The sequence below is a fragment of the Chrysemys picta genome, unplaced genomic scaffold, assembly GCF_011386835.1.
Source record: "Chrysemys picta bellii isolate R12L10 unplaced genomic scaffold, ASM1138683v2 scaf1, whole genome shotgun sequence".
Classification (NCBI taxonomy): domain Eukaryota; kingdom Metazoa; phylum Chordata; order Testudines; family Emydidae; genus Chrysemys; species Chrysemys picta.
In genome coordinates, this window is record NW_027052708.1 from 2,869,470 (window position 1) to 2,883,370 (window position 13,901).

At 43.2% G+C, this 13,901-nt stretch overlaps 2 protein-coding genes across 2 annotated transcripts in view; both read right to left on the bottom strand.

Annotated features, from left to right (window-relative positions):
- Nucleotides 1-245, bottom strand: part of LOC101940726 (antigen WC1.1-like) — a 49,711-nt gene extending 49,466 nt beyond the window's left edge. Inside the window, exon 1 of the mRNA XM_065578722.1 lies at nt 164-245. Coding sequence (XP_065434794.1) covers nt 164-227 — 64 coding nt within the window. The 5' untranslated portion in view covers nt 228-245. The remainder of the gene's footprint in view (nt 1-163) is intronic.
- LOC112061359 (scavenger receptor cysteine-rich type 1 protein M130-like) overlaps nt 1-13,901 on the bottom strand; it is a 737,202-nt gene that overhangs the window by 622,936 nt on the left and 100,365 nt on the right. The window lies entirely within an intron of this gene.

Consider the following 13,901-nt stretch of genomic DNA (forward strand, 5'->3'; position numbering starts at 1 on the left):
ATCTCAAGGTAACAAAAGCCTCGGTAACAGTGGTAAGTTCCAATCCCCAAAAGAAAAGTCACAACCTCCTAGCCAGGCACCGATGGTAAAAAGCTGACTGTAAAAGTTACCACCCTAGTTGCAGTTAACCCAGCTCCCATGGTGAAACACAGAAGAGACTTACCTGCTATGTCCTGAATTGTGAGGAGAAGAAGCCACAGCACCGGAGTGGAGAGATGTCCCTTCATTGCCAGCCTGACTTGCTGTCCCCCTCTCAATGCACTGGCTGCTCCTAAACACCTGCCAGGGCTCCTCTGTGTCTGACAAGTGACAACAAAGCAGTGGAAGGGAAATATATAGAATCAGAGGCTGCCATCAGCTGCGTGAAGGAACCAATAGCAAACCCACCTGCCTTTTTAGTTATTATCAGTGGTTTTATCTGTGACTTTATGCAGCTAAAACATCCAATAAAACTCAAAAGCAACAAACATCACCATATATGAGTGATGAGCCCCCTCCTGATGTCAGCTTTACCACAGCCTCAGATCATCGGGTAACCCCCAATCTCCGGTGAGGGAAGGAAATTTCTGTACAAATTGTATCCCTGCTGTTTCTAACCCTGATAGATTTTATATTGTATTAAATATGAATTGGGAGACATTAGAGGCTGGTTATTTTATAAACTAGGGAAGAAATCCCTTGTGCCAAAGGTGATCATTATGAAACCAATTCCCAGTATAGGACATGCCCAATTGTAGACAAGCACAACTCACTAGAACCAGGTTGTGTCACTCAGATCAGCTTTATAGAAGAATTACTCAGCTGCATCTGAAATATTGACAGTTCTTCTACGAATAGACCCTGGGGCAGGAGTGAAAGTGGGCCGGTACGACGTACTGGTAAAAAGTGGCTGCCAGTACCAGCCCATATGCAGCTGACGTTCATTGCCCCTTTCCTCCCACCCCCGCAGGCTGCCAACATGGGTGGGGGGACAAAAGGGGCAGCTACCCTGGGGCTGGTGATTTAAAATTGAAATCTCCATCGGAGCCCCGGGTGGCGTGGGCCATGCAGCGCAGATGCGCTGGCTGGAGTAGGCTGACCTCCCCAACCCCGCCCCTTCTGCCCAAGGCCCAGCCCCTTCCAGGGGCCCGGCTCTGGGCCACCGTACTGGTAAGTGCTTAATGTTACTTTCACCCCAGCCTTGGGGTTTCCTGCCTAGACCATGATTCTCAGTGATAGAGGCAGAGCTTAGGGCTTCCTGAGTAGGCCACGACCCTCTCTTGCAGTAGCAGGAGGCTACACCATCAGTGCTGTCAGTAGGTGGAGGGCTCCTTGGAAACAAGTTTACTTGATTCATGGGACACAGAAAATTCAAGGAACAGGCACAAGGCAAGGGGCATATAGCACAGAATAATGACTGGCTGGCACCACAGCTACCTCCTGGTCTTCCTCAAGAGAAGGGTTACAAATACGTGGATTAAGGGAAACGTCTTTAACTCTTTACCTTTGCATTTTCTCCCATGCTGCCCTTTCTGTATTGAGAAAACTCCCCGAGAAAATCCATGCAGCCAACACCTGATCCTCCTTGAGACTCCGCTCTGTTGTGATTCTGGAAAAACACTTGACAGAGAATGACTAGCTTGGCAGGGGAGGAGGTGTGGCTGTGCCTTTTCCCCTTCCTTCCCTCTCCTTATTTTTACCAACCTCCCAGCCCCAATCCTGCCATTCTACCTCACTCTGCCCTCCCACTACTTAAACAAACAGTAATGACAAAACAGGAAATTGTACCAAAATAATATAAGGGCCCTACTGTCAATCAAATGTTAGCCTCACCCCTTGACCCCTGCCCACCTGTCATGGGAAGTCCTGTACCTGTGGTTATTACTTCTGGTGTCAAGCCGGACACATGACTGGAAGCAAGGTGTGTCATGTGACCCCTCTAAGAACTCCTCCCACTGCCCTCTACCAATCAGGATGGGTTTTGGCCCCCTCAGGACCACCCTGAGAGGCAATTTTATGAATCGGGGGGAGTTCCAGGGCGGGGTGATCCGTGCAGAAGTGGGTCATGTGACCCTTCTTAGAACTCCTCCCACCACCCTCTACCAATCAGGAGGGGTTTCAGCTGCAGGGGACCACATCTGAGAGGATATTTGACCAATCGGGGAAGTTCTGGGGTGGGGTGACTCATTTGGAAATGATTCGTGTGACCCCGCTAAGAATTCCCCCCAACGCCCTCTACCAATTGGGATGGGTTTCGGCTGCAGAGGACTGCCCCGAAAACATATCTAACCAAAATAGGGCAGGTTCTGGGGTGGGATGAACCGCCCAGAAGAGGGTCATGTGACCCCTCTAAGAACTTCTCCCACCACCCTCTGCCAATCAGAGCACAGTACCACTACCCCATAAGTCCCAGCTCTGGGTAGAAGAGGCCATCTCTTACCAAGAATGCACGTTTTAGAACGCATGGAAATGCTGAGAGGAAACATGGACTCCTTCCCCACCCCCGTAAAAACTTCAGCCTTTCTTTTAGCCCCGAGGGACTTTGACCATCTGTGGAGAAAGCTCTACATCAGTGAAAGTTCTGAGGAAGAGGAGGAGGAGTGAGAGACCAAAGGGAACCCTTTGGCTCAGCCGTTGATGGATACATCAGAACCCGATCCCGAAACCCAACTGCTCGTGAGACACTCCAATGAGTGTGCTGGCCTCTCGTCGTCCACCCCACTGGAGGAAGAAGGCGAACACAGCTCGGGGGAGTCACCGGCGGACAAAGTGAACAGAAAAGATGTTGCTCAGGTAAATTAACAATTTAGAAGTAACGTTAGAGGATGTGTGTGTGTGTAATGAAGTTGTGTAAATCTAAAAACAAGCAGTTGGAACTTACACTTGTTTCTTTTCTGAAAAATCCCTCGACAGCTCAACGATACCTTTCTAGAGGACCCGGAGGTTCTGGACACCATTGCATCAAGCATCAAAGATGAACTGGGCCCACCTTGTTTTTGCTCAAAGCCGATACAAATCGTTGAAGAGGACTCTGAGGATGATGGCTATGAGGAGTTTAGGAGGGGGCTTGGGACAGAACTAACTGAGTCAGTGCCACGTCATGAGCATAAAAATGTCATGCAGACTATTGTACGCATTGCTGTTTATGCTGTCCTTAATCACTGTCTTAGGAAAAAGCGTTTTGAAGATTGTGAGGGCTGTGACATAGATGCACCAGGCCAGCAGCACCATGACTGTGTGGCTTGGACTTCAATGGATATAAACTGCAAGCTCTGGGGCTTGTGTGCTGAGCTGCGTTTGGAAAGCTTATTCTACACTATTTTTGCCATAGGTGATGCTATGCAATGTCTGTGCTTAACTCAAGAACTTTAGCGCAAGGAGTGGCCTTGATAAATGCTGTGCAATTCAGTGGAGACCCTGACCGGTTTTAAAGAAAATGTCCAAACCGGAAGATGCTTCTTAGAGTGTTATATTGACGGTCTGGTCCACACAAAAAGTTACAGAACCCTGCTTAAGAAAAAGACAATTTGTAAGAAATCTAAAAGGATTAAGTTAGAGAATGGTGAAGGGACAAACATGCGATATAAAACTTGGTAGCTGTAAATTAAAAAAAAAATCTATTGAAAAGGGCTTTGTGACTACTGTGTTTCTGTTTAAATTTTTAAGGTCTCTGTGGCCCTTACGTGAGCTAAAAGTTTTAATGGAACATCTTGGTTTGTTTTCAAGGAGCTGTATGTCTTAAATTAAAAAAAAATAGTTTGTGAGAACCTAGGTCTTGTGTCTTTGTGTAAAAGAGACCCTTTACAGCAAAATGCAGAAATGTATGTTGTAGAATCTTGGGGGGGCACCCTAAAAATGTATTTACAATTAAAAAAAAAACAGGGATGGTTCAGACACATGTTTGAGTACAATGGAGTTGACCCACTGTGTTGAACTGAATGGTTTTAATCACACCCCCACTGAATAGCCATGGTGACTGAGATTATCCGTCCTTGTTGCCATCAGGGTTAATCATATTAGTGATCGGTAATTAAATTTGACGGGTGTACACCCACAGTAAGGGAGGTGGGTGGATGAGGATGGTGAGCTCTGAGTAATATGAAATGAAATAAAACCTCAGGAGTTTGCAGACGCTATTGGACAGTTTAAATATAACCCAGGAGTTTGTAGAATGCTATGGGTCACTCTTTCTAGCAACTCAGTCATTAAAATAATATATTTAAAAAATAAACAAGGGTCTAACCCCAAACTGAAATGTTTCAAGGGTTCACAAACCTCCACCATACTTTAGAACAAACATTTGCTCTAAAGACAACCAAACATTTAAAAGCTCTGGGTATTTGTAGGGTGCTTACTATGGTTGTGATACACCCATTTTATTTCAAAAACAACCCCCAAACTTTAAGCATGAAAGAAACATGTTTAAAAAACAAACAAACATGCCCCAAGACATTCATTGATATCTGCAAGGGGCCCCCACTTGGGAATGGGGTACAGGAACATTAAGGATTGTTGTGTTTGGTGATTTACTGGTTTTTCATTGAAACAGAAAAATGTATTTTAACTAAAAGAAAAAAAAATAGCCTAAAGCAGCCCAATTGTGCAGACAACTTAATTCCCCCACCCCAGATCACAAAAGGGAATGTTCGGGGAGAGGTGCCTAAAGTCCTCAAGTATCTATTAATTCAGAGTTGTGGTGATCGAATTAACCTGCTAACTACAGACTTCTGGAGTCTGTTTGAAACAAAGAGTTAGGATGGTATAAAAACCTCAGTTTTTTGGAGACTGTCCTCTATCAACTGAAACTATCTTGAATTGAATTGCTGCTGGACTGCAAGAGGAGATATGCTTCCTGTTTTTAACTCTGAAAATATATATAGTATTGTCACTTTTTGGCCATGCTGTCCTTACTAAATAGTGGTACCTATCTTCATTGCAGTGTGATCTGTATAGTGTGGAACCAGTCACTTTAAGCTGCATTTTACCACCAGGCCAATGTAAAAACCAAAACCCATTTTTAACTATAGTTGTACTTAATACAGTTAAATTAAAAAACTGCAAACTGATGGTATGGTGTGTTTCAAACTAGCAGAGTGTTTTTCTGTGCAAAATGGTTTTTAAAAGCAGTTTGGTTTTTATTCAGCAAAAAAAAAAAGAGATTTTTTTTTAAATATAGGATTGTTTGTCCTCTTAAAAGAGTTGGCTTTAATGTTTAAATTGTTAGTGATTCAGGGGCCTAAGCTAGACATAAGTGTGGGTGTTTAAAAAAGTATTTTGTTGCAAACTGTTGGTTTGGTGTATTAAACTGGTGGTGTGTGTATGTGTGTGTGTGTGCATGTAAAACATAGGTGGCTTTTTTTAAAAAAAAGTATATGACTGCAAACTATTGGTTTGGTGTGTTTCAAACTAACGAGTTTCTGTGCAAAATGTGTTTTAAAATAGATTTTAAAAGTTGGTTTTTAAAACAGTTTGTTTTTTATTCTGCAAAATGAGATGTGTTTTTAAAAAGTGTTTGTGTGTGTTTGTGTTTGTTTTTTTTAAGTGGTAGAAATAAACTCAAAACCCGTGTTTGTTGTACAGCTGGAAATAGATTATTTTGTTTTAAATCTATGACTTTTTTAAAATAGAAAAACACCCTAATGCGTATTTTATTTTTTAAGTTTAAAAGACAATTTCATGTTTTTTATAATAATAATGTTGTCTGCTCCACAGTACGGTCAAAGCATGAGAGATCCTTAGACCAGAGAGTAAACAAGCTCAATTGAAAAAGGAAAGAGACAGCTGAAAAGGAAAATTCACCAGCATCAGTGACTGATGGATGGATGAAGCCCAGTAAATATATTTTGCTTATTGGTTTGGTTATTTTATGAGGTTGTGTATTTAAAGTAAATACATAGGTGTGGGTGAGAAAGATGGTAAAGTTAAGTTTTGTAAAATGTTTTTTTCCTCCTAATCAGGCATGTGCATCTCTCCTGACAATGCTGTAGTCAGAGCTACAGGGACACCTCCACTAGAACGGCTAAAGAACCGGGAATCAGCTTTGAGACCTTTAACAACGCCAACACAAAACAGCACAAGAGTGCAGATGAAGCATCCGAGCAGTCTAAACCTCATATACGTCAAACTGAAGGACAAAACACTCTGGTAAAAAACAATCATGCAAACACAACTCCAGTTTCCAAGCCGCCACTACCACACCAAGCCCTGAGAAAACTGTGAGCGAAAACACCAATATTCACAAACCCGGAGCATGTGCTCTATGGGTTGTGAGTAAAAAACCAAGGACTGACAAACCATTCTCCCAACACCATAAGCTCATCACAGCTCCCCCATATTCTAGTATTTTGGAAAATATGATGCTTCGTTCAGAATACTGGTGGACACTGTATCCTCGGGGGTTCTAAAAGAAAGAAGAGCTGGAAACTAGATCAAAAATGCAAAAGCTCTTGCAGGTGACTTTTTGAAAAATACTTCAATTTTTTTTCCAAAGGGTAGCTCTGAGCAGGCATGACTATTCATGGAAAGGGTAAAAGGGGCACCCTGAAGGGTACACATCAGCTAAGGTGTAAATGAAAGGGTGGACGGCGCTTGGGGGATAAACAGACAGCTGCCAAAAAGTTCCAGGCCAGGGTTGCTGTAAATATTTTGAAAAAGGCTGAAGAGGTAATGAGGAAAAATACAAAAAGAGATGCCCCCTACTGGAGGTTCTCAAACTGGCTCATCTGAAAATGGGGAGATGGAATCCGACCTGCAGTGTGGTGGTGACTCTCATGCAGAGTCTGATTTAGAAAATTCCCCAGAAGGCTGTCTAGACGGGTCCCTGTCTACTCCTAATGACCCTCATGGAGGCCCCTCGGAGTCTGACTCTCAAATAGTATCTGATGTAGAAGATGCCGCTGATGGTGCCTTAGAGGAACCCCCAAGTAACCCTGAAAATGCAGAGGTGTATATGGAGAGAGTGAGAAGTTGGCGATGTGAACTACCTAGATTTGGGGGTCGGTGTATTGTGAGAAATTTTGTTTTGTCAATCTTGAGTGAATAAATTCAGCTCAGCAGGTTGCTGAAGCCATACACAGGGGGATACAGTTAGTTCTCGATGATGTTAATGGTAGGATAGGCCCTGACGATTACGTTCAGTTATGTTTAGAGAGCCGTAATTTAACTAACCCTTTCTTTTCGGCCAGAAGAATGAGGGATGAGCTGTCTGCTGAGGATTTCTTCAATCAGACCGATGTTGCATCTCGCTGTGACAGTTGTAAAAAACAGGGGCGGGGGCTGTCGTAGAGTTTTAAATTCTATCCTCAGTAGTCAAATCATCCATAAAAAGAGACAGTGTTTAGTAGATCTGACTTACACTGGTACCAATCTCTGTTTTACGGGCAGGTTCTTGGCCATCATGTCCAACCATAAGCCTACAGACGCGGAATTGTTAGTGGGGGCAAGAAAGTTGCATGAGAAACTGGAGTGGTCAGATCAAAAAAAGGTTCTGCTCAGTGATGTGGCAACATTTGAACAGCAATTAGGAGTCAACATACAGCTGGTGCTTTATGCGGCGAAAGGTGGCTGGGGCTTTTTTAAAACAAGGGGCCCAGTGTACCCCAAGACTTTTTTCATCCTGTTGCATGATGAGCATTACTATAGGGTTCTGGATGTGAAAAAGGTGTTCAGTGTGAAAAGTTATTGTGAGTTTTGCCACACGGTGTACAGTCACCACGACTCTTGCAGGTATCATTATCGCCTTTGCTTCAGCGTAATGTGCTCAGACAGCATGGGTGTGCAGCTGAGGTGTTCTAGCTGTAGACAGTATTGTCTGTCCAAAGAGTGTTTAGACAGACACGTTGACTGTGAATTGAAAAAAACAAGTTGACTGCCTGTTTAAAACTTTGTGTGATAAGTGTCAGTCTTACATGGACAAGCGGCACAGGTGTAAAGGGAGGCATTGTAAGCAGTGTCAGGGTTTGATCACCGGTGATGTAGACAGCCACCTGTGTTTTATGGACAGCATTAGAAAGCCTGAATCATTAGAAAAGTATATTTTTTACGATTTTGAATGCACACAGGAGACGGGGTTGCACATGCTCAATTACATTTTTGCTATGTCCCTAAAGCTGGAAAAATCCTGGGAATTTAAGGGCTATGAGTGTCTTTCTATCTTTGTTAAGACCTTTATTGGCAAAGAATTCCGGGACAACATGTTCCTAGCGCACAATTCCAAAGGTTACGATACATATTTCGTCATTAGACAGTTGCTGAAGTAAAAGATGTGCATAGAACTGATCACTCAGGGTAGTAAACTAATGTGTGTGGAAGTTAAGGCCCTGGGCATTGGTTTTATAGACTCTTTAAACTTCTTTCCCGTGAAGCTTAGCAAGCTCCTGCAGGTGATCAGGTTTGAAGGGTGCAAAGGGGATTTTTTTACTTTTTTTTAACACTTTAGAAAATCAAAATTATGTGGGGCCTATGCCCGGTGTGGAGCACTATGGTGTAAAAAACATGATGCCCAGGGAGAAAGCAAAGTTTCTCGACTGGTATTGGGACCACAGATATGAGACGTTTGACTTGCAGAAAGAGCTCGCATATTACTGTCAGCAGGATGTCAAAATGTTGAGACACGCTTGTATCATATACAGAAAAGAGATTATGAAAATGACAGAGATGGGAGATATAGTAGAGAGAGGCCCTGGTAAAATCACTGAGATAAAACTGTGTATAGATCCATTCCGGTACATAACGCTGGCATCTGTGTGCATGGCTATGCACAGGTTTATGTTTTTGGAGCCTAAGATGGTAGCTCTTCTCCCTCCAGACAACTACCACAGGCAGAAAAAGAGATATTCAACCCCATCTATTCAGTGGCTCCATATACCTCTCACAAAGAAAATATACAGATATGGCAGGCTTTATAGGGTGGGGAACTACAGTTAGGCCCGTACTTTTTAGACTGTTATGCCAATGTTGATGGGGTACACACAGCCTTTGAGTTTAACGGGTGTTTCTTCCATGGCTGTATCACCTGTTATTGTGAAAAAGCAAAGAACCCTATGATGGGGACAACTTTTGGGTTTCTTTATTGATGCAGCTCAAGATGCAGCTCAAGACCGACTATCTGAAAAGACTTGGTTTTGTAGTGAGGACTCTCTGGGAGCACGAGTGGAAGGTGATGAAAGAAACAGACAGGGAGCTGGCAGGTTTTTAAACCGAGCCCAGTTGCCCCAGCCTCTCATGCCTAGGGATGCTCTTTTTGAGGGGAGAACAAATGCTATCCACCTGTATTACAAACCTAACCCCAGGGAAGAAATCCACTATCATGATTTTACCAACCTGTACCCTTCTGTAAACAAAACCAAAGAATACCCTATCAGACACCCCAATATAGTTTATGACAAATTTGGACCCCTCACAAATTACTTTGGAATAGAAAAAGTTAAAGTGTACCCCCCGCAAGGCCTCTTTTTCCCATTGTTACCTGTCAGAATGAGTGGCAAGTTTATAATCCCGCTATGCCAAACCTGTGCGGAAACCGAGCAGCAGGAGACATGCACCCATACTGATGAGGAGAGGGCCATCCTGGGGATGTGGTGCACGGTGAAATTTAATGTGACCAAAGCAAAGGGGTACGCGGTGGCTCAAATATATGAAATCTGGCATTTTAATGAAAAATCTGACAAACTCTTTTCAGAGTGCATAAAATTACACCTCTGCCAGAAACAAGAGGTTTCAGGGTATCCCAGCTGGTGCACAGACAAAGAAAAACAAAATAAGTACGTTAACTATTTCTACCAAAAGAAGGCGTGCGTTTACGCCAACACGAGATCAAGCTGAACCCCGCTAAACGCCAAATCGCTAAACTGTTTAAATTCTCTGTGGGGCAAATTCGGCCAAAGAACAAACCTACCCAATACCAGCATTGTGAGAGACCCTGACAAACTCTTTCAGTACCTGTTTTCCCCCAATTACAAGGTTTCATCCTGTGAGTTTATCAATGATGAAACAGTGTGTGTGTCTTGAAAGTACACAAAAGACCGATACTCGGTCCTGGTAATAATAACGTTTTCATTGCCTATTTCACCACCGCTTACGCCTGCTTAGAACTATACAACCTTCTAATCAGGCTGCAAGAGCAGTGCTGTACCACGACACTGACTTGGTGATATCTGTGAAAAGGGAGGGTGACTGGAATCCCCCTCTGGGGGATTATTTAGGGGACCTCCCGAGCAAGATCCCGCCAGATTAACACATCACCGAGTTAATGTCAGCAGGCCCGAAAACATATTGGTATAAGCTGTCGGGAGGAAAGACTTGTATAAAAGTCAAATGGATTACCCTGAACATAGCAAAGTGTGAAAAGATAAACTTTGACAGTTTGAAAGATCTAGGCCAGGACTATTACACGGGCCTGTGAGAAAACACATCAAAAAAGATAGAGGTGCAGGAGCCCTCTATCATAAGGGAAAAAATCAGTGGCAAATAAAGACAAAAACCCTTAAGAAAACGCAGACAGTCATTTACAACAAGAGGGTCCTAGGAGAAGGATATAAACCCTGCCCAATGGTTTTGAAAATGGATACACGGTGGAAACATCCTTTTTCTGCAATTTTCGTGGGGCCTACCAACTGCGGAAAAAATTACTTTGTAAAAAAATGTGTTGGATAATGCTGAACAAACGTTGTATGTTATCCCTGAGAATATTGTGTGGTGTTACAGTTGTTGGCAATCTCTGTATAAAAAACTGCTCTGTAAATATCCCTTTATCAATTTTGTGGAGGGGCTGCCCAATGCTTCTTTTTGTTTCTGGCCAATAAAGTAAATATGATTATCATAGACGATCTGATGAACTCTGCTTGTGAAAGTGATGAAATTGAGAAAGCCTTTACCAAGTACATGCATCGCAGGAACCTGAGCATTATGTATATAGTCCAGAACATATTTTGTCAAGGAAAAAAGAGTCGCGTGATTAACCTAAACACAGAGTACATGGTTCTGTTCAAAAACCCCAGGGACAAATTACAAATCATTATGTTAGCTCGGCAATTGTACCCCGGTAAAGCTCAGTTCTCTCTAGAAGCTTTTGAGGATACACCCAAAAGACCTTATGGCTACCTGGTGGTGGATTTAAACGCTTCCACACTAGAAGCTTACAGACTAAGAACTGGTCTTTTCCCTCCAGACTGGCCGGTGGTTTATACTTTGAAAAGAACATGTATAAAAAGAGATGAATTATTGCAGGCCCCTTTTTAACAGCCGGGTTTGCTGACCGAAAACATGTCTAACTGCATGAAGAGAAACCTGGTCCTTTTAAAATTCCTTAGCAAATCGTCCCCACAGCAAAGGAAGGCTGTACTGTGTTCGGCCTCTGACGATTTAGTAGCGGCCCTCTCAGATAGAGCACTCAATACCTTAAAATGAAACGTACCTTTGGCACAAAATCAAGTGCGCGTGCTGAAAAAGAGATGCACGCTTATAAAAACTCCGTATAATAAAAGGGTTTCACTTAAAAGAAAGAAGCATCCAGTGAAGCACTCTGGGGGCTTTATCAGACCTCTGTTAAGTTTTGCTATTGCTCTGATAATGGGGCTTTTGACTAATCGATAATGGAGTATGCCGAAAAAATGTACCTGGTGCCCAGCTGCCAGTTGGAGCAATTAAGAGCTCCCCCTCCAGCAGAGGAAAATATCAGAATGAACGCAACTCGCTTCTTGAATGCTGAAATGAAGTCTGTTCTTCAAAGAACTGACTTAGCCAACTATGAAAAGGCTAAACTTTACAGTGCCGTGCTTCAAAGGTACCTGATGTACTTGCAGCAGAGCAATGCGGATAAAGGGGAAATACATCTGTTTCTACCAGAACAGAGTGTGACTGCCAAACCCCCAGAAACACCAAAGACCTCAGACTCTGCTGCTCAGGAGGTACCGGATAATGTGAATAAGCGTTATAAGAAAAATGCATTAGTATTGCTAAATAAGCTGGGCCAGGATAAAAATATCTCTTCGTGGAATGATAAAGGGGCTTTTGTGTACAAAGGTTCTGTGGTTAATGGTTCTAACATGCTTGACAGTCAGGGCCGTCACCCGGATGCTCTCTAGGTACATGTCTGCTAGGAACAAAGGATGGGATGTGTTTATGAATTCCATGGTGGAAATGAACGTACCATCTTCCGTCATGGGCAACGCAACCAACAGAGATCTTTTGGAACACCCGAAGGCCTCGACAGCCAACAATGGGATGGATTGAGAAACGGTGAGCCCTTTTTTGCCCTCTAAAAAATAAAAGTTGGTTAAAAGATCCAAATGGCTCAGTGTGTAATGTTTTTCATGTTCTAAAAAAAAATAATTTAAAACTGGTAATGTTTTGCTTTAAATAAAACATTTCTATACTTAAAAAATAATATCTGGGTGTACTTTTTCTGAATTGGCCATTGTTTGTTTGTTTTTTAAAAAAGAACAAAAACCCACCAAACATCAATTGTCTTTAAACCCCTCAGTTGGGGTGTTTTATTGAGTAACATGACTATGAAAATCGTTGCAAGATACACACGTCTGGGTTTCTTGAAACATGTTTTGAGTGAAGCTAGGCATGCCTGAGAATTTACATTTTATATTTTTTACAAAAATCATCACCATCTGGTTGTTTTGCACTAAGTCGTTAGAATACAATTTTAAAATCTGGTCAAAAGATAAACCCTTGCTACGATGATGTAAGAAACACGTGCAGTGATAGATACAGGCAATGGAGTGGCGTTCTTGTAATTGTCTAGTGTGAAACACGTCGGTGGCATTTTGTTTTAAAAATTTCATAATGCTTCTAGGAAACAACCCACTGTTCGGGGGATGCCCATAGGAGTCAAAAAACTCTCCACAGTTGCGCTTCGCCAGATACAAGCAAGGCAGTGTTCACCCAGTTGGTTGTGTGGATGCGTGTTCACCACCAAACCAAGGGGTCTCTGCGACAGCTTGCCACCAGGGAGCCAATCACAAGGGAACACATCTAAGACATTCTTTTTTGTGTAAGGGTCCATTGATAAGACACATGAGAGCTGCTTGGTATCCTTATTCACATGTAGTCAAACAGAACGTATCTCCTCTGATTTATCTCTATGACGTTGTCAAAAACCCCATACAAGATCATATTGACGGTTACCGTCAAAGCCTTCCCAAAATATATTTCTGCTCTCAGGTTCCCGGTTTTAATCAGGGAATAGTGATCAGTGTATTCCTGGTCAGGAGACTGGTCAAAGGCAAACAAGGTGTAACCCTGTGCAAACTCCTCACGGTTGATTAACAGAGAAGGATCTTTCATGTGTTTACCAGCTGTCTGTACCAGATGCATGTATTCTCTCACACAGCATTGGGCCTCGAAGTCTGGTTGCAGAGGCTTGGTCGGTATCTGTTCACCATCCACATACAAGGCCACAAAATTAATATCGTAATATTTTAAATGAAAGGGTTTTTTAGTGTAACTTCTGCTAAAGGCATCATTATCCACAAAGCCTAGAACAGTGGTCCCCAACCTTTTTCATCAGGCGGGCGCCAGACGACGAGCCACGGAGGACCGTGGCAGCGGATGAGCATCCACCAAAATGCCGCCGACAAGTGGTGACGTCAATAGGCGTCGCCGCTGAAATGCCGCCGATTTTCGGCGGCATTTCAGCGGAGACCCTCTGGATGACGCTGCTTCTCGGCGGCATTTCGGCGGATACTTGTCCGCTGGCCAGTACGTGGGCGTACTTAGATGCCCCAGTGGGCACCATGGCGCCTGCGGGCACCACGTTGGGGACCCCTGCCCTAGAACAAGCATTTTGGGTAACTGTCCCGTAACAGATTCTCCTGGTTACTGACCCTGCTGCTTGTGGGGATGCTAAACACTTTCATTCCCACATGGTCCACGGAGTATTTAGCATTAGCAGTAAGCAGGGCCTCCGCATG